Raw genomic sequence first — 27,635 nt, 5'->3', positions numbered from 1 at the left:
GGTCTGGCCCAAAAGTTAAAATTCTAAATTGGGGAAAGGCCAATTTTGATGGTATTAGACAGGAACTTTCAGAAGTTGATTGGGAGAGTCTGTTGGCAGGCAAAGGGACGTCTGGTAAGTGGGAGGCTTTCAAAAGTGTGTTAACCAGGGTTCAGGGTAAGCACATTCCTTATAAAGTGAAGGGCAAGGCTGGTAGAAGTAGGGAACCTTGGATGACTCGGGAGATTGAGGCCCTAGTCAAAAAGAAGAAGGAGGCAAATGACATGCATAGGCAGCTGGGATCAAGTGGATCCCTTGAAGAGTATAGAGATTGCCGGAGTAGAGTTAAGAGAGAAATCAGGAGGGCAAAAAGGGGACATGAGATTGCTTTGGCAGATAAGGCAAAGGAGAATCCAAAGAGCTTCTACAAATACATAAAGGGCAAAAGAGTAACTAGGGAGAGAGTAGGGCCTCTTAAGGATCAACAAGGTCATCTATGTGCAGAACCACAAGAGATGGGTGAGATCCTGAATGAATATTTCACATCGGTATTTACGGTTGAGAAAGGCATGGATGTTAGGGAACTTGGGGAAATAAATAGTGATGTCTTGAGGAGTGTACATATTACAGAGAGGGAGGTGCTGGAAGTCTTAACGCGCATCAAGGTAGATAAATCTCCGGGACCTGATGTCATGTATCCCAGGACGTTATGGGAGGTTAGGGAGGAAATTGCGGGTCCCCTAGCAGAGATATTTGAATCATCCACCGCTACAGGTGAGGTGCCTGAAGATTGGAGGGTAGCAAATGTTGTGCCTTTGTTTCAGAAGGGCCGCAGGGAAAAGCTTGGGAACGACAGACCGGTGAGCCTGACATCTGTAGTGGGTAAGTTGTTAGAGGGTATTCTGAGAGACAGGAGCTACGGGCATTTGGAGAGGCAGGGACTAATTAGGAACAGTCAGCATGGTTTTGTGAGAGGAAAATCATGTCTCACGAATTTGATTGAGTTTTTTGAAGGGGTAACCAAGAAGATAGATGAAGGCTGTGCAGTAGACGTGGTCTACATGGACTTCAGCAAAGCCTTTGACAAGGTACCGCATGGTAGGTTGTTACATAAGGTTAAATCTCATGGGATCCAAGGTGAGGTAGCCAATTGGATACAAAATTGGCTTGACGACAGAAGACAAGGTTGTAGAGGGTTGTGTTTCAAACTGGAGGCCTGTGTCCAGCGGTGTGCCTCAGGGATCGGTGCTGGGTCCGCTGTTATTTGTTATTTATATTAATGATTTGGATGAGAAATTAGGAGGCATGGTTAGTAAGTTTGCAGATGACACCAAGATTGGTGGCATTGTGGACAGTGAAGAAGGTTATCTAGGATTGCAACGGGATCTTGATAAATTGGGCCAGTGGGCCGATGAATGGCGGATGGAGTTTAATTTCGATAAATGTGAGGTGATGCATTTTGGTAGATCGAATCGGGCCAGGACCTACTCCATTAATGGTCGGGTGTTGGGGAGAGTTATAGAACAAAGAGATCAAGGAGTACAGGTTCATAGCTCCTTGAAAGTGGAGTCACAGGTGGATAGGGTGGTGAAGAAGGCATTCGGCATGCTTGGTTTCATTGGTCAGAACATTGAATGCAGGAGTTGGGATGTCTTGTTGAAGTTGTACAGGGCATTGGTGAGGCCACACTTGGAATACTGTGTACAGTTCTGGTCACCCTATTATAGAAAGGATATTATTAAACTAGAAAGACTGCAGAAAAGATTTACTAGAATGCTACCGGGACTTGATGGTTTGACTTATAGGGAGAGGTTAGACAGACTGGGACTTTTTTCCCTGGAGAGTAGGAGGTTAAGGGGTGATCTTATAGAAGTCTATAAAATAATGAGGGACACAGATAAGGTAGATAGTCAAAATCTTTTCCCAAAGGTAGGGGAGTCTATAACGAGGGGACATAGATTTAAGGTGAGAGGGGAGAGATACAAAAGGGTCCAGAGGGGCAATTTTTTTCACTCAAAGGGTGGTGAGTGTCTGGAACGAGCTGCCAGAGGCAGTAGGAGAGGCAGGTCCAATTTTGTCTTTTAAAAAGCATTTGGACAGTTACATGGGTAAGATGGGTATAGAGGGATATGGGCCAAGTGCAGGCAATTGGGACTAGCTTAGTGGTATAAACTGGGCGACATGGACATGTTGGGCCGAAGGGCCTGTTTCTATGTTGTAACTTCGATGATTCTATGATAAGATTGGATTGAGTAGCTGTGAGTGGCAACAGCAGAACCATTACCAGCACTGGCTGTATGAAAGTGAGGTGAGAGTGACTGCCCTTGACATCAAGGCAGCCTTTGACCAAGTGTGGCACCAAGGATCCCAAGTAAAATTGAAGTTAATGGGAATCAGGGGGAAAACTCTCCAGTGGCTGGAGTCATACCTAGCACAAAGGAAGATGGTAGTGATTGTTGGAGGCCAATCATCTCAGCCCCAGGACATTGATGCAGGAGTTCCTCAGGGCAGTGTCCTCGGCCCAACCATCTTCAGCTGCTTCATCAATGACCTTCCCTCAATCATAAGGTCAGAAATGGGGATGTTCGCTGATGATTGCACAGTGTTCAGTTCCATTCGCAACCCCTCAGATAATGAAGCAGTCCATGCCCGCATACAGCAAGACCTGGACAACATCCAGGCTTGGGCCGATAAGTGGCAAGTCACTTTCGCGCCAGACAAATGCCAGGCAATGACCATCTCCAACAAGAGAGAGTCCAAACAACTCCCCTTAACATTCAACGGCATTACCATCGCCGAATCCCCCACCATTAACATCCTGGGGGTCACCATTGACCAGAAACTTAACTGGAACAGCCACATAAATAATGTGGCTACGAGAGCAGGTCAGAGGCTGGTTATTCTGCGGCGAGTGACTCATCTCCTGACTCCCCAAATCCTTTCCACCATCTACAAGGCACAAGTCAGGAGTGTGATGGAATTCTCTCCACTTGCCTGGATGAGTGCAGCTCCAACAACACTCAAGAAGCTCAACACCATCCAGGACAAAGCAGCCCGCTTGATTGGCACCCCATCCACCACCCTAAACATTCACCCCCTTCACCACCAACGCACAGTGGCTGCAGTGAGTACCATCTGCAGGATGCACTGCAGCAACTCGCCAAGGCTTCGTCGACTGTACCACCCAAACCCACGACCTCTACCACCTAGAAGGACAAGGACAGCAGGCACATGGGAATAACACCACCTGCACGTTCCCCTCCAAGTCACACACCATCCCGACTTGGATATATATCGCCGTTCCTTCATCATCGATGGGTCAAAATCCTGGAACTCCCGACCTAACAGCACTGTTGGGAGAACCTTCACCACACGGACTGCAGCGGTTCAAGAAGGCGGCTCACCACCACCGTCTCAAGAGCAATTAGGGATGGACAATAAATGCAGGCCTCGCCACCGACGCCCACATCCCATGAACGAATAAAAAAAATTTGGGAGCAGTGGTTCTTGAAGTTATTGAAATCAATGTTGAGTCCAGAAGGTTGTCAACATTCAAAGTATCATCCTCCTCCATTTTCATCAACTCCAACGCGATCCCACCGCCAAAAACATCTTCCCCTCCCCTCCTCTTTCAGCATTCCGAAGGAACTGCTCCCTCTACGACATCCTGGTCCACACTCCCATTACCCCGAACACCCACTCTCCTCCCCACGGCACCTTCCCGTGTGAGCGCAGGAGATGCAACACCTGCCCCTTCACCTCCTCCCACCCCACCAACCAGGGACCCAAACACTCCTTCCAGGTGAAACAGCGATTTACTTGTACTTCTTCCAATTTAGTTTATGTATTCGCTCCTCTACATTGGGGAGACCAAATGCAGATCAGGTGATTGCTTTGCTGAACACCTCCGCTCTGTCTGCATGCATGACCCTGACCTGCCGGTCGCTTGCCATTTTAATTCCCCGTCCCACTCCTTCTCTGACCTCTCTGTCCTCTGCCTCTTGCACTGTTCCAATCAAACTCAAGGTAAGCTCAAGGAACAGCATCTCATTTGTCATTTAGGTACTTTCCAACCTTCTGGACTTAACACAGATTTCAATATCTTCAGATTACAATCCTCCTCACTGTTTACTGCACTCTCAAATTTGGAAATTGTGCCCTGTACACCCAAGCCCAAGTCATTAATATATATCAAAAAAAGCAGCGGTCCTGGTACCGACCTCTGGGGAACACCACTGTATACCGTCCTCCAGTGCGAAAAACAACCGTTCACCACGACCCTCTGTTTCCTGTCACTGGGCCAATTTCATATCCATGCTGTCACTGCTCCTTTTATTTCATGGGTTCAATTTTGCTGACAAGCCTATTATGTGGGACTTTATCAAACGCCTTTTGAAAGTCCATATACACATCTACCGCATTGCCCTCATCAACCGTTTGTTACCTCATCAAAAAACTCGATCAAGTTAGTTAAATCATAAGGTCAGAAATGGGGATGATCACTGATGATTGCACAGTGTTCCGTTCCATTCACAACCCCTCAAATAATGAAGCAGTCCATGCCCGCACACAGCAAGACCTGGACAACATCCAGGCTTGGGCTGATAAGTGGCAAGTAACATTCACGCCAGACAAGTGCCAGGCAATGACCATCTTTTTTTAATTTTTTTTATTCGTTCACGGGATGTGGGCGTCGCTGGCAAGGCCGGCATTTATTGCCCATCCCTAATTGCTCTTGATTCCCATGGACTTCAATTTTACTAGGGCTCCTTGGTGCCACACTCGGTCAAATGCTGCCTTGATGTCAAGGGCAGTCACTCTCACCTCACCTCTGGAATTCAGCTCTTTTGTCCATGTTTGGACCAAGGCTGTAATGAGGTCTGGAGCCGAGTGGTCCTGGCGGAACCCAAACTGAGCATCGGTGAGCAGGTTATTGGTGAGTAAATGCCGCTTGATAGCACTGTCGACGACACCTTCCATCACTTTGCTGATGATTGAGAGTAGACTGATGGGGCGGTAATTGGCCGGATTGGATTTGTCCTGCTTTTTGTGGACAGGACATACCTGGGCAATTTTCCACATTGTCGGGTGGATGCCAGTGTTGTAGCTGTACTGGAACAGCTTGGCAAGAGGCGCAGCTAGTTCTGGAGCACAAGTCTTCAGCACTGCAGCTGGGATGTTGTCGGGGCCCATAGCCTTTGCTGTATCCAGTGCACTCAGCCGTTTCTTGATATCACGTGGAGTGAATCGAATTGGCCGAAGACTGGCTTCCGTGATGGTGGGGATATCGGGAGGAGGCTGAGATGGATTATCCACTCGGCACTTCTGGCTGAAGATGGTTGCAAACGCTTCAGCCTTGTCTTTTGCACTCACGTGCTGGACTCCGCCATCATTGAGAATGGGGATGTTTGCAGAGCCTCCTCCTCCCATTAGTTGTTTAATTGTCCACCACCATTCACGACTGGATGTGGCAGGACTGCAGAGCTTTGATCTGATCCGTTGGTTGTGGAATCGCTTAGCTCTGTCTATAGCATGTTGCTTCCGCTGTTTAGCATGCACGTAGTCCTGAGTTGCAGCTTCACCAGGTTGGCACCTCATTTTTAGGTACGCCTGGTGCTGCTCCTTGCATGCTCTTCTACACTCCTCATTGAACCAGGGTTGATCCCCTGGCTTGTTGGTAATGGTAGAGTGAGGAATATGCCGGGCCATGAGGTTACAGATTGTGCTGGAATACAATTCTGCTGCTGCTGACGGCCCACAGTGCCTCATGGATGCCCAGTTTTGAGCTGCTAGATCTGTTCTGAATCTATCCCATTTAGCACGGTGGTAGTGCCACACAACACGTTGGATGGTGTCCTCAGTGCGAAGACGGGACTTCATCTCCACGAGGACTGCGCGGTGGTCACTCCTACCAATACTGTCATGGACAGATGCATTTGCGACAGGTAGATTGGTGAGGACGAGGTCAAGTAAGTTTTTCCCTCGTGTTGGTTCGCTCACCACCTGCTGCAGGCCCAGTCTAGCAGCCTATGTCCTTCAGGACTCGGCCAGCTCGGTCAGTAGTGGTGCTACCGAGCCACTCTTGGTGATGGACATTGAAGTCCCCCACCCAGAGTACATTTTGTGCCCTTGCTACCCTCAGTGCTTCCTCCAAGTGGTGTTCAACATGGAGGAGGACTGATTCATCAGCTGAGGGAGGACGGTAGGTGGTAATCAGCAGGAGGTTTCCTTGCCCATGTTTGACCTGATGCCATGAGATTTCATGGGGTCCAGAGTCAATGTTGAGGACTCCCAGGGCCACTCCCTCCTGACTGTATACCACTGTACCGCCACCTCTGGTGGGTCTGTCCTGCCGGTGGGACAGGACATACCCAGGGATGGTGATGGAAGAGTCTGGGACATTGGCTGAAAGATATGATTCTGTGAGTATGGCTATGTCAGGCTGTTGCTTGACTGGTCTGTGGGACAGCTCTCCCAATTTTGGCACAAGTCCCCAGATGTTAGTAAGGAGGACCTTGCAGGGTCGACTGGGCTTGGTGTTTTGCCGTTGTCGTGTCCGGTGCCTAGTGGTCCGATGCCGGGTGGTCCGTCCGGTTTTTTTCTTATTATGACTTTTCGTAGCGAGATTTTACAACTGAGTGGCTTGCTAGGCCATTTCAGAGGGCAATTACGAATCAACCACATTGCTGTGGTTGTGGAGTCACATATCGGCCAGACCGGGTAAGGGCGGCAGGCTTCCTTCCCTAAAGGACATTAGTGAACCAGATGGGTTTTTATGACAATCCGGTAGTTTCATGGCCATCATTACTGATACTAGTATTTTAATTCCAGATTTTTTTTTAATTTAATGAATTGAATTTAATTAATTAATTGAATTCAACAAGAATTCTTCAACAAGAGAGTGTCCAACCACCTCCCCTTGACATTCAACGGCATTACCATCGCCAAATCCCCCACCATCAACATCCTGAGAGTCACCATTGACCAGAAACTTAACTGGACCAGCCATATAAATACTGTGGCTACGACAGCAGGTCAGAGGCTGGGTATTCTGCGGCGAGTGACTCATCTCCTGACTCCCCAAATCCTTTCCACCATCTACAAGGCACAAGTCAGGAGTGTGATGGAATACTTTCCACTTGCCTGGATGAGTGCAGCTCCAACAACACTCCAGAAGCTCAACACCATCCAGGACAAAGCAGCCCACTTGATTGGCACCCCATCCACCATCCTAAACATTCACCCCCTTTAAAACCGGCGCACCATGGCTGCAGTGTGTACCATCCACAGGATGCATTGCAGCAACTCGCCAAGGCTTCTTCGACAGCACCTCCCAAACCCGCGACCTCTACCACCTAGAAAGACAAGGACAGTCGGCACATGGGATCAATCCCATCTGCATGTTCCCCTCCATGTCACACAACATCCTGACTTGGAAATAAATCTTCGTTTCTTCATCCTCGCTGGGTCAAAATCCTGGAACTCCCTTCCTAACTGCACTGAGGGAGAACCTACACCACATGGACTGCAGCGGTTCAAGAAGGCGGCTCGACACCACCTTCTCAAGGGCAATTAGGGATGGGCAATAAATGCTGGCCTTGCCAGCGACGTCCACTTCCCATGAACAAATAAAAAAAAAGTTAAATTTCAGTGGGATGCAAACAGATCTGGCCTGGGTAAATTGGAATCAAAGATTGGCAGGCAAAACTGTAATTGAACAATGGGCGGTCTTTAAGGAGGAGATGTTTCGGGTTCAGTCTCGGTACATTCCCATGAGGGTGAAAGGTCGGGCAACTAAAGCCTGAGCTCCCTGGATGACAAAAGAGATAGAGAATAAGATGAAGCAGGAAAAAGTGGTGTATGACAGATGTCCGGTTGCTAACACAAGTGAGAAACTGGCTGAGTATATAAAGTTCAGAGGGGAAGCAAAAAAGGAAATAAGAGGGGCAAAGAGAGAGGATAAGAATAGACTGGCGGTCGACACAAAAGGGAATCCAAACATCTTCTACAGGCATGTAAACAGTAAACAGGTGGTAAGAGGAAGGGTGGCACCGATTAGGGACCAAAAAGGAGATCCACTCATGGAGACAGAGGGCATGGCCGAGGTACTAAATGAGTACTTTGCATCTGTCTTTACCAAGGAAGAATATGCTGCCAGAATCGTGGTAAAAGAAGATGTAGTTGAGATACTGGATGGGCTAAAAATTGATAAAGAGGAGGTACTAGAAAGGCTAGCTGTACTTAAAGTGGATAAGTCACCTGGTCCGAATGGGATGCATCCTAGTTCGCTGAGGGAAATTGCGGAAGTACCGGCCATAATCTTCCAAACATCTTTTGATCCGACGCTGGTGCCAGAGGACTGGAGAATTGCAAATGTTACACACTTGTGCAAAAATGGTGTAAGGATAAACCGAGCAACTACAGGCCAGTCAGTTTAACCTCGGTGGTGGGGAAACATTTAGAAACAATAATCCGGGACAGAATTAACAGTCACTTGGACAAGTGTGGATTGATTAGGGAAAACCAGCATAGTTTTGTTCAAGGCAAATTTTTTTTTTTATTTTTTTTTATTCGTTCACGGGATGTGGGCGTCGCTGGCAAGGCCGGCATTTATTGCCCATCCCTAATTGCCCTCGAGAAGGTGGTGGTGAGCCGCCTTCTTGAACCGCTGCAGTCCGTGTGGTGACGGTTCTCCCACAGTGCTGTTAGGAAGGGAGTTCCAGGATTTTGACCCAGCGACAATGAAGGAACGGCGATATATTTCCAAGTCGGGATGGTGTGTGACTTGGAGGGGAATGTGCAGGTGGTGTTGTTCCCATGCGCCTGCTGCCCTTGTCCTTCTAGGTGGTAGAGGTCGCGGGTTTGGGAGGTGCTGTTGAAGAAGCCTTGGCGAGTTGCTGCAGTGCATCCTGTGGATGGTGCACACTGCAGCCACAGTGCGCCGGTGGTGAAGGGAGTGAATGTTTAGGGTGGTGGATGGGGTGCCAATCAAGCGGGCTGCTTTATCTTGGATGGTGTCGAGCTTCTTGAGTGTTGTTGGAGCTGCACTCATCCAGGCAAGTGGAGAGTATTCATGTTTAACTAACTTGATAGAGTTTTTTGATGAGCTAACAGAGAGGGTCGATGAGGGCATTGCAGTTGATGTGGTGAATATGGACTTTCAAAAGGCATTTGATAAAGTGCCGCATGATAGGCTTGTCATCAAGGTTGAAGCCCGTGGAATAAAAGGGGCAGTATGCATACAGAATTGGCCATATGACAGGAAACAGAGAGTAGTGGTGAACGGTTGTTTTTCGGAATAGAAGGAGGTGTACAGTGGTGTTCCCCAGCGGTCGGTACTAGGACCACTGCTTTTCTTGATATATATTAATGACTTGGACTTGGATTAGAGGGCACAATTTCCAAATTTGCAAATGACTCAAAACTTGGAAGTGTAGTGAACAGTGAGGAGGATAGTGACAGACTTCAAGAGGATATAGACAGGTTGGTGTCATGGGCGGACACATGGCAGATGAAATTTAATGCAGTAAAATGCAAAGTGATACATTTCGGTAGGAAGAATGAGGAGAGGCAATATAAACTAGAGGGCACAATTCTAAAAGGGGTACAGGAACAGAGAGATCTGGGGGTATAAGTGTAGAAATCATTGAAGGTGGCAGGGCAGGTTGAGAAAGTGGTTAAAAAAGCAAATGGGATCCTGGGCTTTATAAATAGAGGCAAAGAGTACAAAAGCAAGGAAGTCATGATGAACCTTTATAAAACACTGGTTCGGCCACTGGAGTATTGTGTCCACTTCTGGGCACTGCACTTTGGGAAAGATGTGAAGGCCTAAGAGAGGGTGCAGCAGAGATTTACCAGAATGATTCCAGGGATGAGGGACTTTAGTTACGTGGATAGACTGGAGAAGCTGGGATTGTTCTCCTCATAATAGAGAAGGTTGAGAGGAGATTTGATAGAGGTATTCAAAATCATGAAGGGTCGAGACAGAGTAGATAGAGAGAAACTGTTCCCTTTGGCGGGAGCGTCAAGAATCAGAGGACATAGATTTAAGGTGATTGGCAAAAGAACCAAAGACGACATGAGGAAAAGCTTTTTTACACTGCGAGTGGTTAGGATCTGCCCCACCACCCCCTCAGAATGTACTGCCTGAGGGGGCGGTCGAGGCAGATTCAATCATGGCTTTCAAATGTGAATTAGATAAATACTTGAAAGGAAAAGATTTGCAGGGCTACGAGGATAGGGCAGGGGAGTGGGACTAGCTGGATTGATCTTGAATAAAGCCGGCATGGACTCGATGGACCGAATGGCCTCCTTTCACGCTGTTACCTTTCTATGATTCTATTATTCTGTGATTTTAAACGTGATTTGCCTTGAAAAAATCCATGCTTGCTTTCCTTTATTAATCCACACTTGTCCAAGTGACTATTAATTTTATCCCGGATTATCCTTTCTACAAGCTTCCCCACCACCGAGGTTAAACTGATTGGCCTGTCATTGCCGGGTTTATCCTTACTCTCTTTTTTGAACAAGGATGTAACATTTGCAATTCTCCAGTCCTCTGGCATCTCCTCCAATTGCCGGGGACCCTTCCCAGCAGTCCCTGGATGTGGCCTTCGAACGTTGACTTTCCCACCTGGTAACCTGACCGGCTGAAGGCGGGAAAAGGAGTTTAAAAAGTGCTGATGAGGTCCTGGCGTTAAATTTGGGAGCACCTCCGTTTTCCCGGCATTTCCGGATTTCCCGGTCGCAAACACACTCCCCTGCTCCCTCCCCGACTCCCCGTGAATATTGGGGCCATAGTCTCTATTTATAAAGACAAGGATTCCATCTGCTTTATTAACGACTTCATCAACTTGTCCTGTCACCTTCAAAGATTTGTGTCTGTGAACCCCCAGGTCTCTCTGTTCCTGCACCCCCTTTTGAATTGCACTATTAAGTTCATACTGCCTCAGGAATTTCAGGGCCCCATTGTTTGGTCAATTGACCCAAACCTGACTTCAGTATTTCACCAGTTCATTAATTTTAAAGTGGTTTGAAAGTGTCCAGAAACTCAAATATCAGAGTGTTGGAATCACCCTGGAGATCCAAATATCTCATTAATCTGTGACTGACATTTGCTTCCCAGCCGTGAGATTCAGAACTTTTCTCCAATCCCCAACATCTCTTCACATTCTCTACTGTCTTATTGCTCTGATTCTGACATCAAGGACAGAAATTTGACCTCGAGCTGGGAAGGGAGCGGGGAGGAAGATTTTCGGGTGTGAACCCCGGATGGTAAGTTGGCGGACTTAATGAGGTCAACAAATTCTTTGCGCCCGGCAGCCAGCCTGATTGACGGGCTAGCTGGCTGTCAGACAGGTAGGTCTGTGGTAGCAGGTCGCAGCAGGGGGTTGGAGGGAGGGATGGAGGGATCATGGGTCTGGGAGGAGATCGGATGGACCGGGGAGGAGATCGGATGGGCCGGGGAGACAATCAGATGGACTGGGGAGACAATCAGATGGACCGGGAGGAGATCGAATGTACCGGGAATGAGATCAAGTGGACCGGGAAGGAATCAGATGGACTGGGAAGATCGGATGGACCGGGGAGACAATCGGATGGACTGGGAGAGATCGGATGGACCGGGGAGGAAATCAGATGGGCCAGAAAGACAATCGGATGAACCCGGAGGAGATTTGATGGACCGGGAGGAGATCGGATGGGCCAGGGAGACAATTGGATGAACCCGGAGGAGATCGGATGGACCAGGGAGACAATTGGATGGCCCTGGGAGACAATTGGATGGACCGGGAGGAGATCGGATGGACTAGGGAGACAATCGGATTGAACGGGAGGACATCGGATGGACTGGGGAGACAATTGGATGGACCGGGAGGAGATCGGATGGGCCAGGGAGACAATTGGATGGACCGGGAGGAGATCGGATGGACCGGGGGGAGATCGGACGGACCGGGAGGAGATCGGATGGACTGGGGGGACAATCGGATGGACCGGGAGGAGATCGGATGGACTCGGGGGACAATCGGATGGACTGGGAGGAGATCGGATGGACTGGGGGGACAATCGGATGGACCGAGTGGAGATCGGATGGACTGGGAGGACAATCGGATGGACCGGGAGGAGATCGGATGGACTGGGGGGACAATCGGATGGACCGAGTGGAGATCGGATGGACTGGGGGGACAATCGGATGGACCGGGTGGAGATCGGATGGACTGGGAGGACAATCGGATGGACCAGGAGGAGATCGGATGGACTCGGGGGGACAATCGGATGGACCGAGTGGAGATCGGATGGACTGGGGGGACAATCGGATGGACCGGGTGGAGATCGGATGGACTGGGGGGACAATCGGATGGACCGGGAGGAGATCGGATGGACTGGGGGGACAATCGGATGGACCGGGAGGAGATCGGATGGACTGGGGGGACAATCGGATGGACCGGGAGGAGATCGGATGGACTGGGGGGACAATCGGATGGACCGGGAGGAGATCGGATGGACTGGGGGGACAATCGGATGGACCGGGAGGAGATCGGATGGACTGGGGGGACAATCGGATGGACCGGGCGGAGATCGGATGGACTGGGGGGACAATCGGATGGACCGGGAGGAGATCGGATGGACTGGGGGGACAATCGGATGGACCGGGAGGAGATCGGATAGGTCGCGGAGCCAATCGGATGGGCAGGGGAGGAGATCGGATGGACCAAGACTTGGAGATCGGAGGCCAGTTGACGAGTCGAGGTGGGGGCCACCATAGAGCGGTGGGGGGGTTTCCACAATAGAGGGGAGGGTCCACCATCGGCAGGGGGCGGGGACGGGGGGCGCGATTGCGGGGTTTCTGTCGGCCAGGTGAGCTCGGCCTCCTGCTCCTCCAGGCCCACAAGCAGTGCAATAAAGGCACTCACCTCATGGATCTGACCCTTCCTGCTTTCACTTGATGTGAATCGGAAGTGATGGGAAACCTGATCAGATGAGGTTAAACTCATCTAAGTTTTCCATTGCATGATGAATTAAATACCTCAAGTATTTCAATGAGATACATTGCCCCTTTAAGTAACGGCCCACTGGCTTTAAGTGGGGGTGGGACTTCCTGGTCTAAAAACAGAAAATGCTGGAAATCCTCAGCAATTCAGGCAGCACCTGTGGGGATCGAGAGTTAACCTTTCAGATCGATGGCCCTTCGTCAGAACTGCCTGGTGTCTGTTGAGCTCAGGCATAAAAACCTGCAGAAGTGGGTGAGTTGAGGCCGGGATGCGATCCCATCCAAAAAACTGTTATTTTAACCTCCAACCCGCTCTCAACCCACCCGTTCTTGGGGGTTAAAATTACCCCCAAGAACATGGTAGATCCATGAATATTGGTCTCCCTCCATCCCGTGACTTCATTCGTGAAATCCCATTAACAGAGTTCTAATCACTCTTCAGAGTGAAGTTGAACAGATTCAAGTGTCAGGCTGCACGGAGATGTGACTGTCACCTGAAGAATATGGAGCCCATTCTCCAGGTGCTACGTTCCTCACTAAATTACTCTGTGGGCAAGAAATTGGACCTTGACACACCTTTTTATGGGCGTAAAATGGGAGCAATGAGGTCCAATTTCGGGGTCCAACATCCTGCGTCCCCAAGATTCCTGAAAAAAATCTTTCCCAAAGGGTCGGGTCATTTTTCAGGCGTCTGGGGTGGTCGCCTGTAAAAGGTATTATTTTTTCTTATTATTCACCTGGAACCAGTACTCCTGCCAGCAATGTTCAGCCCCCCTCTCATTGTAGTTCACCCCCTCCTCTCCCGGCAATTACCTGAGGTGATGGACAAGCTGCTTCTGGAGCCACGGCAGACGCCGGCAATTGACCCAAATTATTGCAGAGTCCCGAGGCCCAATGTTGAGCTGGCTTTGGGCCTCACGGTTAGGGTGGGTGCTGTCTGCGCAGCCCCGATTCTGGGCCTGAAACCAGGACCAGACTCATTTTCACCCCTCTGTCTGTTCGTTCTTTCTCACTCTTTATTTTTACACTTCAATATTCTGATTGAATCATTGCACTGAAATCTGAAAAGTTTATCTAATATGAAACATAGAAACATAGAACATAGGAGCAGGAGTAGGCCATTCGGCCCTTCGAGCCTGCTCCACCATTCAATATGATCATGGCTGATCCCCAATCTCAATACCATATTCCCGCTCTCTCCCCATATCCCTGGATGCCTTCTGTGTCTAGAAATCTATCAATCTCCTTCTTAAATACATTCAGTGACTTGGCCTCCTCAGCCTTCTATGGTAGAGAATTCCACAGGTTCACCTCCCTCTGAGTGAAGAAATTTCACCTCATCTCAGTCCTAAATATCCTACCCAGTATAGGTATAGTCATGTGATCAGTGACCAGTTTTATTTCTGAGTAAGAATCTAACATGAGACCAAGTGTTGTGATGCATCACCCTCTTTATTTCACAGTGAGAATACATTCCCAGCAGTTTGAAAAACAAAAGACAAACAAAGGCTAGAAGACAATGGATTATTTACACCACAAGAGAAGCCTGTGAATGGGCCGCCTGTTAACAGGAGCAATATCTGAATAGATCATTTTCTCAATCACAGATTCAGTCCGTGTATATTCCAAGTGTGAGCACCCAGTATAGGTGTGAGGAGATCTGAATCTGAAATTTATACTATCATCCGTTTCTGGATTTGCGCTGATCTGACTATGGCCAAACTGGGGGTCCCCATTAGCAGGTTTCTCCAGTGAGTGTATTGCTCTTCCTACAGTTCACAGCGTCCAGTCGACACTGTCTGTTATGCAGTCAATTCCCATCAATATTTCAGAGTACAGGAGACAGAACAATTTAAACACAGGAGGAAATTCTTCAAGATGATGTAATGAAAGCCTCAACATTTTACAAATATTAAACACACTGTGCTTTTACAGTTCAAATATTCTCTTAATTGTTCAGTGTTGAACTAACTCTTGCAGATAAAATGCACATCATGTTGTCTAAACCATTTAACTGAATGAATTATGTTGTTAGTTGCTGAATATTTGAGGCTGAGTGGACAATCTGCCCCAGGAAAGACATACTTTTGCTGGGCATCAAAAGGAGTGTGAGAGGGGCCTGGTGACAGCTTGCTCTGTGGAAGCACCTGGTCTCTGCCTGTGGTCAGCAACTCACAGAGTTAGAGACCCCAGGTACGATCCCACATCTGACCACTCCATGATTCCACATGGAACAACTTCAATACTCTGTGCTCTGAAACACTTTCCATTTTCTATTGGCTCTTTTCACATCACCTTTAAATGTTCTGATCAGCATGACTGGGATAAACAGAAACATAACCCATCGCTGTGTGAAGATAGAACATCCTGGAACTATATCTGCCACCAGATCCATCTCAATCTCAGTCTGTGCACGATTCATTTAAATTACGATTACAGAAAAGGGAAATTAATGCGGAGATTAATCCCTCTTACCCAAAGATAGGCCCACTATAAAAAGTGTGATAACCAGGTAGTGTCGGATAGAAGACTAGAGCCCGAAACTTGCTGGTCTTCCAGTGCAGGTCCTCGACCGAGTGTTGCTGACTGGCACATTCCAAGGTCCAGGACTACGTGCTGAGGGACACACTGAAGCTGGGTGCAGCCGCCACAAAGTCTCTGTGGGGAAAGGCAACCGTTTAGGGCCTTCCCGCCATTGTATACCGAAGGGCTACAATCAGGGAAAACCCACTCGGCCCCAGAATGTAAAATACAAATTTATGTAATGAAATGTAATGTACCTGTAATGAATCTGTAATCAACGAGCTGTATTGATTATAATGCATTGAGGAACCCGAGAGTGTCATGAACTGTCATCATGTACGATGTGTAACTGTATTGTTGGAATCATATTTGAATTGTACTTTATGTATCTTGCAAATTGTATAATCTGTATTGTGTACATTTGAAATATGATATGACAACTGTATTGTATGTATTTTTGCAAGTTTTATGAATAAAGTATATTTTTTGAAAGAAAAACTCGAGCCTTGTCTTCAGTGCAGCAGTGTGGGTGGGAGAGAAAACCTGCCAACTGCCAGGAAAGGGCAGTATTTATAAACAGGGTCACCATGCACAGGGCTCTTGGGATGGGACATGGGGAGAATCGATCAAAATCCCAATACTGTCTCATGCACAGGGTTAAATCCAATGTGTAGTTGGCAGGAGGCCCACCTGAAGATTAAGGATAGAGTTAAGCACATCTCACTGTTTGATATCTGTAAAGGTAATAGAACCTTTCAGAAAAATTCTACTGTTCCTTCTTCAGAAAGACTATTTGCATTAGCCCATGTCTCTTATACCAAGCAATAAAAAAGGAACTCTTATAAAAGGATCGTTGACCATCTTCCAAGTCCTTCATGAATTCCTTGACCAGTGAGCCATGGTTTTGGACGTCAGTCTTGTCATGGAAAGTCCTGCAAAATAATTAGGAATGAAAAGACTTTTAATTTCTCCAATCAAAGCCTGTGTGAAAACCAAGCAGGTTGACAGAAAGATGGTCTCATCACTCCCACCGGCCTTGGTAAATGGGATCACAGAATTACCCCCTGGGAATTTAAAACTAGGAATGTTCGCCATTTGGAGGCCTCTGAATTCACCATCCCCCAGTCCCTCTGTTGCCCCAATCCCGTAATCCTGATGGCTATCTCCTTATAAGGAGTCAAGGGTCAAAGGTTTGGTGACCACCCTTCTGTTGCCGAGTGCTGCCCTCTGTTATTTGTGGCCTTCTCCTCCCAGCAGATATGAAAAGGACCAATGCAAGAAATAAGAACATAAGAACATAAGAAATAGGAGCAGGAGGAGACCAATCGGCCCCTCGAGCCTGCTCCGCCATTCAATAAGATCATGGCTGATCTGATCCTAACCTCAAATCTAAATTCATGTCCAATTTCCTGCCCGCTCCCCGTAACACCTAATTCCCTTTACTTCGAGGAAACTGTCGATTTCTGTTTTAAATTTATTTAATGATGTAGCTTCCACAGCTTCCTGGGGCAGCAAATTCCACAGACCTACTACCCTCTGAGTGAAGAAGTTTCTCCTCAACTCAGTTTTGAAAGAGCAGCCCCTTATTCTAAGATTATGCCCCCTAGTTCGAGTTTCACCCATCCTTGGGAACATCCTTACCGCATCCACCCGATCAAGCCCCTTCACAATCTTATATGTTTCAATAAGATCGCCTCTCATTCTTCTGAACTCCAATGAGTAGAGTCCCAATCTACTCAACCTCTCCTCATATGTCCACCCCCTCATCCCCGGGATTAACCGAGTGAACCTTCTTTGTACTGCCTCGAGAGCAAGTATGTCTCTTCTTAAGTATGGACACCAAAACTGTATGCAGTATTCCAGGTGCGGTCTCACCAATACCTTATATAACTGCAGCAATACCTCCCTGTTTTTATATTCTATCCCCCGAGCAATAAAAGCCAACATTCCATTGGCCTTCTTGATCACCTGCTGCACCTGCATACTAACCTTTTGAATTTCTTGCACTAGGACACCCAGATCCCTTTGTACTGCAGTACTTTCCAGTTTCTCGCCATTAAGATAATAACTTGCTCTCTGATTTTTCCTGCCAAAGTGCATAACCTCACATTTTCCAATATTGTATTGCATCTGCCAAATCTCCGCCCACTCACCCAGCCTGTCTATAATTCCCTGTAGGTTTTTTATGTCCTCCTCACTCTCCACTTTCCCTCCCATCTTTGTATCATCTGCAAACTTTGATATGTTACACTCGGTCCCCTCCTCCAAATCGTTAATATAGATTGTAAAGAGTTGGGGACCCAGCACCGACCCCTGAGGAACACCAATGGCTACTGGTTGCCAGTCCGAGAATGAACCATTTATCCCAACTCTGCTTCCTGTTAGATAACCAATCCTCCACACATGCCAGAATATTACCCCCAATCCAGTGATTCTTTATCTTGAGCAATAATCTTTTATGTGGCACCTTGTTGAACGCCTTCTGGAAGTCTAAATGCACTACGTCCACTGGTTCCCCTTTATCCACCCTTCATTGTGAGAGAAGATCAGTTCTACCAATGTTACCAGGACAACAGCCACCTGATGTGAGTGTGCGAACATGGAGCTGTGAGACCCTTGTACTGGTGTCACATCCCTGGTGCTTCATATTTAACCCATTAATAAACAACATGGACGGCACAGTGGTTTGGTAACATGGCCCAGAGAAACAGATGAGAATGAGCATGTCTGGGATCAGCAGTTGGTAAAGTGCCCTGCGTTCCCCCTCTGTGATGCTGCTCCAAGTGAGGAGCAATAAAGAAGCTTGGAAAGATAATCTCTGAAAGTGATGTCACTAGTTCACACACTTACATTCACAGAAATCAAAGATTTTCTTTCTCACCAACTCCCAGGTTGGGGCCTCAAGTGAGACTGCATTGATGCACTGTGTCATCTCCAACCATGGTGCTCTGACAGTTCTCTTTATTGCTGGGTGGTCTCTCCTCCAATTAAGGTCTCCCTTAGCTGGAGGACCTCCCGCCCCAGACCCACCATTGCCTGATCGCTGTGTGGGGTTATTCTGCACCCAGTTATTTATTTAGGTAAAATCTAAGATGCAACTTCAAGGGCAGCTAGCAGCCCTGTGAGTGCTGTTGTGATTATTTTATTAATTATAATCTGGAGTAAGTAGTCTTCATACAACAACTCTACCACATACTGCCAACCCATATAAAGAGTGATCACATCCAGCCTTCATTTCTATCTCAGAAACTCCTCCTACACCACATTCTGTACATTTAGAGGAAATAATCCCACTTTCTCTGAGCTTTCCAGATATGAGGGCTAATTCCCTGATTGGGGGGTTCCTGGATCGATGCTCACAGGGAGCAGTTAGTCAATCACAGGCCCAAAACCCCTGATTTTCTGTTAACAATTTCAACTGACTGAAAATCAGACCCCAATGGCCGTGATCTCCCAACCTGCGATCCCTCCGATCACCACTCCTCGGTGGGAACACCCAGTCCTGGAATATCCACAGATGATAAAATAATACTACAGCTGCTAACAAAAGGTGCACTGACAGAGAGGAGGACACTGTCCACATCGGGGATCATGCTGTGTAGTGACCCTCATTGACAGTGTGAGTTGGTGAATGTGGAGTGAGGAAATGACTGGGCCCAGCTCTGATGCTCTCTCTGATCAGTAAATCACACTGACGTTCATCGCCCAGACACATATGTGGAAAATATCCCCTCCACAGGGCACTGGAGGGTGGGCGGTAACACTGGAACCGTGTAATTCATGACTCTGATCAGAAGAGAGCAGATAAAGGGATATTTAAAATAATTACAGTAGAACAGAACATACAACATCTCAATGAAATTATGTTATATTTTGGGTGCGGAACTGATCAAAGAAAGTGAAAGTGTTTCCCAAAGATACAGAATGTGGTGCGTGTGAGAATATCTGAAATACAGGAGCCGGCCCCATTATTGTTACAATAGAGGAGCCTAATACTAATGGGACAATCCAGCAGAGAAAAGCCCAACGACTTTAGTTACAGTGTATGGATTTCACATCCTGGGATCGTGTCCCGAGGAATTGTGGGTTCGCCATGTCCAGTGCTCCAGATGAACCTGAGTAATGTGAGTGTGGAGGTCCAGCCGTGTCCTCAGAAGAAGGAACTGAAGGATGTGAGACATGAACAACCTCATTACATGATCAATATTGGCCAACGTCCCCACCTGACTGGACCAGCCCAGTAATCACAGTCTAACTACAGGCTGAGTGGTGTTACCATGGCAACCGTTGTTGAGAAATATCAATCACAACAAACTACCAACTAAGCTCACCTGATAAAATAATGAAGAGAAGATTCCTTTATAATTTTAACTGTTGGATCAGTTGGTTCGGGTGGACTGATGATCAAAGGAGGTAAATTAAGGGACACATTGAATTTCTGCTGCACTGTCCCATCTACCAAGTGTCCTTGAATCACCCAAGGTGCACTGACAGGAACAATTGTCGCTGCAGACAAAGAAAAACAGTTACAGCATTTTACTAGCAGATCACCGTGGAGTTGCTCAGAGTGAATCAGAAGTTACAGGTGGGGGCAGGGGGAACGGCACTGGGGTGGACCTTATTAAAAGCTTTTTCAAATCTGTATGAACCACATCCACTGCATTTCCTTCATCCCTCGTCTCGATTATTTCGTCAAAGAATTCTATCAGTTTGGTCAGGTGTGACCTGTCGTTTAGAAATCTGTGTTGATTCGCTCTGATTAAATCTGGATTCTCCAAATACTGAGTAATTCCATCCTGTATTCTAGACTCTGGGACCCCTGAAATTCTGGAGGCCCTGCTCCACCTCCAGAAATACCTTTGGGGTTGACCCTCATCTGAAATGACAGGGCCGGGGTCATTTCCACAGTGTGGGTGGGCAGCCCGTGTCTGTAGAGGTGCAACAGAGGGCACTCGCTCTGCTGTGTTGGTGACAGGTGGAGCGGCATCTTATATGGGAAGGGCCGAAGAGAAAAGACAAGCAAATTTCTTTCAATTCTCCACAGGGAGCAAAAGGGCATCACCGTAAAGAAGATCGACACTCTGGGATCGGGTCCCCAGTCTTGAGACCGTCCGATGGTCCAGTTCTCAGGTTGGGTACTGAGTGCAATTCCCAGTTCGTCGGGGAATTTCCACAGTCTCACCTCCAAGGTTTACTGCATAAACAGGGGGTATGTTGGGGGAGAATGGGGGGAGAGTGGGGCGGAGAGTGGGGGGGAGAGTGGGGGGGAGAGTGGGTGGGCGGGGGCACGGAGGACCCACCTGCCCACCCCCCAATTAGAATTTATGAAGCTTCTTACAGGAGCTGTAAACCCGGTTGATCAGGATACCGCTCAAAACTCACCATTCCTGCCCTTCCCCAACCCTGGATTTTCAGGTGCCAGGTACTGATCAATAACTGAAGTGAGTTCTAGTGGGCGAGATGTTCCTCACTTATCTCTGTCACCTGTTCTGAGGAGAGTTTTCCCATTTGTCACACCCCAGTTCTCTGGCACAATTTAACCATAGTTAGAGCCTCTGATATTTCTTCTCCAGCTTTCCTCAGGTATAAACCATCAGGTCCCAGTGATTGGTCTACCATCATGGGGAGAAATTTAACTCAGTACTGCCTGTTTTTCCAGCATAAAATCAGCGTTCGACCCCTGAGTTTCATGTTGTGATCTGTCGTGCCTAAACTGCACTGGAAGTGCAACAGATGCCAACCTTTCTCGGACGATTATTATTCTGCCAGGGCACCCACCTGAAACAGGCATGCGGTTCCTTAAATATGCAAATTGGGGTCTTAAGGGTTGTAGAACCCCAAATGTGAAATTCAGTTAGAAATGGCCGAGTTTGTCCATTTCGCTCATGCAGCTCGACGGCATTTAATTCGGGCCGATGCCGATTTGTACCCCTTCCAAATCCTCTTCAAATATGTTCCATTGCTGATCTATGGTTCTATTTGCCCATTTAAACTGGAAAAGGTCCCATTTTACACTGTTATAATTTGGCTTTTTCCCAGTCAAGTGCCCTTATCCTGGACTTTTCTTTTTGCTTTTCTATTCTTACACTGAACCCAAATAGTCGTCACTGTTTCCCAATGTTCCATACTGTTAGTTCACCTATTTGCTCCATTTCATTACCCAGAACCAGGTCTAGTCGTTCCTCCTCTCTCAGGTAGAATGAAGGAACATACTGAAAACAGTCCTGAACACACTGCAGCACCACCTCCCCTTCTCACCACAAACATTTTCCCTGTCCCAGTATATTTTTTGACAATTAATTGATGACTAACTGGATAGCCCTTTCAAAGAGCCGGCACAGGCATGATGGGCTGAATGGCCTCCTGCTGTGCTGTATGAATCGATAATTCCAATTAAATTCTCCCACAATTATTCCATTTTTATTTAGACATGATTCTCTAATTTGTCTCCAAATTTTATCCTCAATTTCTTTCCACTGTTTGTCAGTCTGCAACAGACCCCCAGTAATGTCACTGATCCCTTCCTATTCCTCAGCTGAATGAAAAGGAAATTTGTTTGTCCCACTTCTCTATTTAAATCCTAGTGCTCTCTGATATTGTTTCCAATTAATACTGCTGCTCCTCCTCCCTTTATTCCGTCCCTCCTGAAAGTTTTATACCCAGGATTATTGAATCACCAATGCTGACCCGGCTGTAGCCCTGCTTCACTTACAGATATTAGGTCATGAATTTCTGTTTTAATCAATGACCATTCTATAATTTTGTTTCTTATCTCTGTGAATTAAAACACATCGATTTTTGTTTGGATTCAGTTGTTTACTAAATTTTTACCATTTTGTCTTATATATAAAAAAACTGTAAACTGTCGATTTTTATCCTGAGTCTGGGTCAACTCAAAAAACAAACTCTGGAAATGTTGTGTGATACCAAAAATGGCCCAGAAATTCCAGGATGGTTCTACGGTCTCCATGGTAACTTGAGCAGGAGACCAGTGGAAACCCTGATAAAAAGGGGAAGACCTGGTTACATTGGTTGTCCATCATTCCTGCCAGTTTCCACAATGCGTTGTTAGGGAAAGAGCTACTTTCTGCCTCTTACAGGGTGAATGGTGGGCTGATGTAGGGGCCAGAGTGTGGACTCCCCAAGCCAGGAGTTCCTTCCATGGGGCCCAGTGTTTCAATGGCACCAGGCACACCGAGAAAGATGATGTGTATTGGGCTCCACAGGGGCACATGTGGGCTCCACTGGTGGGATCTAAGCCTGGCAAGGTGTATGGACTCTGGAGAGGACAACTTAATTTTGAGAAACTTATCTCCTGGATCAGCCTCCACACTCAGGGGCCAATTAGACCCATGACTGGGGTTTGGGGGGGCCTTGACATTTCACCCTCCCTTGAGGTGGCGACCACACCAGATTCATGGTGCATGGGGCAGGTCGCTGCCAAAGTAGCACCCTAAATGTGGAACCCTCCCAGTGACCCCACAAACTCTGGCAGGGGGTGTGCTGGAGGGCATCAGTGGGCACAATCCCAGAACAAGCTCCAGGATGGCCAACTGTGGAATTGTGGGACCCGTGTATCTCTCTGTACAGGTAGTTTCAAATAAGACAGGTCAAACAGTGAAAGTTTGCTTTACATTCCGTCTTGTTACACTAATTAAGATCTGATATACCTGCAGCATTGGAAAAATATGAATATTTCAAAAGTTTGTCCATGCCAGTAATTACTGCATTCTTCATATCCATTCCACTAACTTCTGTTACAACCCATTGCAGGGTTGGAAATTCATTCTCTTCGTAAGTCTAAGACAACAAGTACAAAAATATTAGCTCATGGCATCACTGTACAGTTACTGAAAAAACACCTGTGTTGAGGGGACTGTCCTCGGTACCGAGGTCTGGGAGCAGTATTCAAGTCCTGGATGGACTGGGCTTTAAAGAGAGTTCGGAGTTTTTGATGGGAGTCTGAGCATCAGCACTTCATGATTCACCTTGTTTTCTCTTTTATTCATTTACCCTCAAATAATGAAGCAGTCCAAGCCTGCATGCAGCAAGATCTGGACAACATCCAGGCTTGGGCTCATAAGTGGCAACTAACATTCGCACCAGACAAGTGCCAGGTAATGACCATCTCCAACAGAAGAGAGTCTAATCACCTCCCCTTGACATTCAACGGCATTGCCATCGCCGAATCCCCCACCATCAACATCCTGGGGGTCACCATTGACCAGAAACTTAACTGGACCAGCCATATTAAAACTGTGGCTCCAAGAGCAGGTCAGAGGCTGGGTATTCTGCGGCGAGTGATTCACCTCCTGACTCCCCAAAGCCTTTCCACCATCAACAAGGCACAAGTGTGTTAAAGGGTGTAAAAGAAATGACAGCCATCCGTGGCCAAGTAAAGAAATTAAGGATAGGATCTGACTAAAAACAAGGACATATAAGGTAGCCAAACTTAGTGGGAGGATAGAAGATTGGGACGTCTTCAAAAGACAGCAAAAAGTAACTAAAGGATTGATTAAGAAAGGGAAGATAGATTAAGAAAATAAATTAGCAAAAAATATAAAAACAGATAGCAAGAGTTTCTACAGTTATATAAAAAGAAAAAGGGTGGCTAAGGCAAACGTAGGTCCCTTAGAGGATGAGACCGGGAAATTAATGGTGGGAAACATGGAGATGGCAAAAATGCTGAACAAATATTTTGTTTCAGTCTTTACGGTAGAGAACACGAAGAATAACCCAACACTGGACAAACAGGGGGCTCTAGCGGGGGACGAGCTAAATACAATTAAAATCACTAAGGAATTGGTACTCAGTAAATGAATGGGTCTCAAGGCGGATAAATCCCCTGGACCTGATGGCTTACATCCGAGGGTCTTGAGGGAAGTGGCAGCAGGGATTGTGGATGCTTTGGTAATAATTTTCCAAAATTCTCTGGACTCGGCAAAGGTCCCGGCAGATTGGAAAACTGCTAATGTAACACCCTTATTTAAAAAGGGTAGTGGGCAGAAAGCTGGAAATTATAGACCAGTTAGCCTAACATCTGTGGTGGGTAAAATTTTGGAGTCTATTATTAAGGAGACAGTAGCAGAACATTTGGATAAACATAATTTAATAGGACAAAGTCAGCATGGCTTTACGAAGGGGAAGTCATGTCTGACAAATTTGCTTGAGATCTTTGAGGACATAACGTACAGGGTGGATAAAGGGGAACCAGTGGACGTAGTGTATTTGGACTTCCAGAAGGCATTCGACAAGGTGCCCATAAAAGATTATTGCTCAAGATAAAGAATCACTGGATTGGGGGTAATATTCTGACATGGGTGGAGGATTGGTTATCTAACAGGAAGCAGAGAGTTGGGATAAATGGTTCATTCTTGGACTGGCAACCAGTAGCCAGTGGTGTTCCGCAGGGGTCGGTGCTGGGTCCCCAACTCTTTACAATCTATATTAACGATTTGGAGGAGGGGACCGAGTGTAACATATCAAAGTTTGCAGATGATACAAAGATGGGAGGGAAAGTAGAGAGTGAGGAGGACATAAAAAACATACAGGGGGATATAGACAGGCTGGGTGAGTGGGCGGAGATTTGGCAGATGCAATACAATATTGGAAAATGTGAGGTTATGCACTTTGGCAGGAAAAATCAGAGAGCAAGTTATTATCTTAATGGCGAGCAACTGGAAAGTACTGCAGTACAAAGGGATCTGGGGGTCCTAGTGCAAGAAAATCAAAAAGTTAGCACGCAGGTGCAGCAGGTGATCAAGAAGGCCAATGGAATGTTGGTTTTTATTGCTAGGGGGATAGAATATAAAAACAGAGAGGTATTGCTGCAGTCATATAAGGTATTGATGAGACCGCACCTGGAATACTGCACACAGTTTTGGTGTCCATACTTAAGAAAAGACATACTTGCTCTCGAGGCAGTACAAAGAAGGTTCACTCGGTTAATCCCGGGGATGAGGGGGTGGAAATATGAGGAGAGGTTGAGTAGATTGGGACTCTACCCATTGGAGTTCAGAAGAATGAGAGGCGATCTTATTGAAACATATAAGATTGTGAAGGGGCTTGATCGGGTGGATGCGGTAAGGATGTTCCCAAGGATGGGTGAAACTAGAACTAGGGGGTATAATCTGAAAATAAGGGGCTGCTCTTTCAAAACCGAGATGAGGAGAAACTTCTTCACTCAGAGGGTAGTAGGTCTGTGGAATTTGCTGCCCCAGGAAGCTGTGGAAGCTACATCATTAAATAAATTTAAAACAGAAATCGACAGTTTCCTCGAAGTAAAGGGAATTAGGGGTTACGGGGAGCGGGCAGGAAATTGGACATGAATTTAGATTTGAGGTTAGGATCAGATCAGCCATGATCTTATTGAATGGCGGAGCAGGCTCGAGGGGCCGATTGGCCTGCTCCTGCTCCTATTTCGTATGTTCTTATGTAAGTCAGGAGTGTGATGGAATACTCTCCACTTGCCTGGATGAGTGCAGCTCCAACAACACTCAAGAAACTCGACATCATCCAGGACAAAGCAGCCCACTTGATTGGCACCCCATCCACCACCCTAAATATTCACTCCCTTCACCACCGGCGCACTGTGCCTGTTGTGTGTACCATCCACATGATGCACTGCAGCAACTCGCCAAGGCTTCTTCGACAGCACCTCCCAAACCCACGACCTCTACCACCTAGAAGGACAAGAGCAGCAGGTACATGGGAACAACACCACCTGCATGTTCCCCTCCAAGTCACATACCATCCCGACTTGGTAATATATCGTCGTTCCTTCATCGTCGCTGGGTCAAAATCCTGGAATTCCCTTCCGAACAGCACTGTGGGAGAACCTTCACCACACGGACTGCAGCGGTTCAAGAAGGCGGCTCATCACTACCTTCTCAAGGGCAATTAGGGATGGGCAATAAATGCTGGCCTTGCCAGCGACGCCCACATCCCATGAACGAATAAAAATAAAACCCTTAGTTGCGTCCTGCACTATTAGCCTCGGTCCTTCACGTTAGATTTTCGATTAAAACCATAGAGAATTTTATGAAAAGTAAAATCTACTGGCACAAACATGACAGCAAAGAGTGGACTCCTAACTATACTTACTCCGTGTGAGGTGAACGACAGGGGCTCAAGGCAGTAAACTTCATGGCAGAAATCGATCACCTCTTGATCTGCTCCTGTTGCTGTAATTTGAAGCCCGAGTAGGACAGACAGAGTTAAGCAGAGTCTCAGCATCTTGGTGTCCATTCTGATCACTGTTGAACGCACTGATTGACTCTCAGGCCCTTCAGGTGGATCTGGTGTTTGAGCAGCGAGTTCAGATCTTTTTATACTGTTTTATAAAGATGATTTTGAATACAACTATCTGCAGGCAGGAACATTAGATGCTGGAGAGAAAAGCAGGTGATATATTATGGAAATGTTGCTTTGTTCCAACCTTGTGATGGATTTAGAAATCATTAACTCTCTGAGTGCCGGATCCAGGGAAGTCTGAACACCCGGGGCAGCTCCCATTTTTTAAATGATACCAGCTCACACACTGTAAGGCTGAAAAACTCCCCAATAATACAGTAATAACATTGATGAAGTGTCAGGAGTGGCTTGTTCTGTGTGTTACAATTCAGCCTCTCCCAAAACTCTCTCCTTGTTCTCTGTAAAAGGCAGATTCCATTATCAGGCCCATTCCTCGAGGGAGATATCCGTGTTGGACGATAGTGAATCATCACCCGTTTTACACTCTGCTCGATTTATTTTTCCATTGGAGTCAATCGAAAGAAAGAAAGAACCTGCATTTACATAGCGCCTTTCACAACCTCAGGACGTCCTAAAGTGCATTACAGCCTATGAAGTACTTTTGAAGTGTAATCACTGTTGCAACGTAGGAGACACAGCAGCCAATTTGCACACAGCAAGCTCCCATATACAGCAATGAGATAATGACCAGATCATCTGTTTTAGGTGTTGGTTGAGGGATAAATATTGGCCAGTACACTGGGAGAACTCTACTGCTCTTCTTCAAATAGTGCTGTTGGATCTTTTACATCAACCTGAAAGGGCCTTGGTTTAACGTTTCATGTGAAATACGGATGAGATGTTAAATTGAATAAAAAAGAAAAACGGGCCGGGTATAAATTGGGTAAGATAT

General features: G+C 46.9%; 1 protein-coding gene across 1 annotated transcript in view; it reads right to left on the bottom strand.

Annotated features, from left to right (window-relative positions):
• The window catches only part of LOC137322201 (uncharacterized), a 51,506-nt gene extending 24,730 nt beyond the window's left edge, over positions 1-26,776 (bottom strand). The window contains exons 1-4 of the mRNA XM_067985316.1: positions 26,594-26,776; positions 23,161-23,290; positions 19,822-19,996; positions 16,309-16,422 (exon numbers count right to left, since the gene is read on the bottom strand). Coding sequence (XP_067841417.1) covers positions 16,309-16,422; positions 19,822-19,996; positions 23,161-23,290; positions 26,594-26,737 — 563 coding nt within the window. The 5' untranslated portion in view covers positions 26,738-26,776. The remainder of the gene's footprint in view (positions 1-16,308; positions 16,423-19,821; positions 19,997-23,160; positions 23,291-26,593) is intronic.
• Between the last annotated feature and the right edge of the window lie 859 nt (positions 26,777-27,635).

This window comes from Heptranchias perlo, chromosome 5, assembly GCF_035084215.1.
Source record: "Heptranchias perlo isolate sHepPer1 chromosome 5, sHepPer1.hap1, whole genome shotgun sequence".
Lineage (NCBI taxonomy): Eukaryota > Metazoa > Chordata > Chondrichthyes > Hexanchiformes > Hexanchidae > Heptranchias > Heptranchias perlo.
This window is presented reverse-complemented; position numbering and strand designations above follow the sequence as displayed.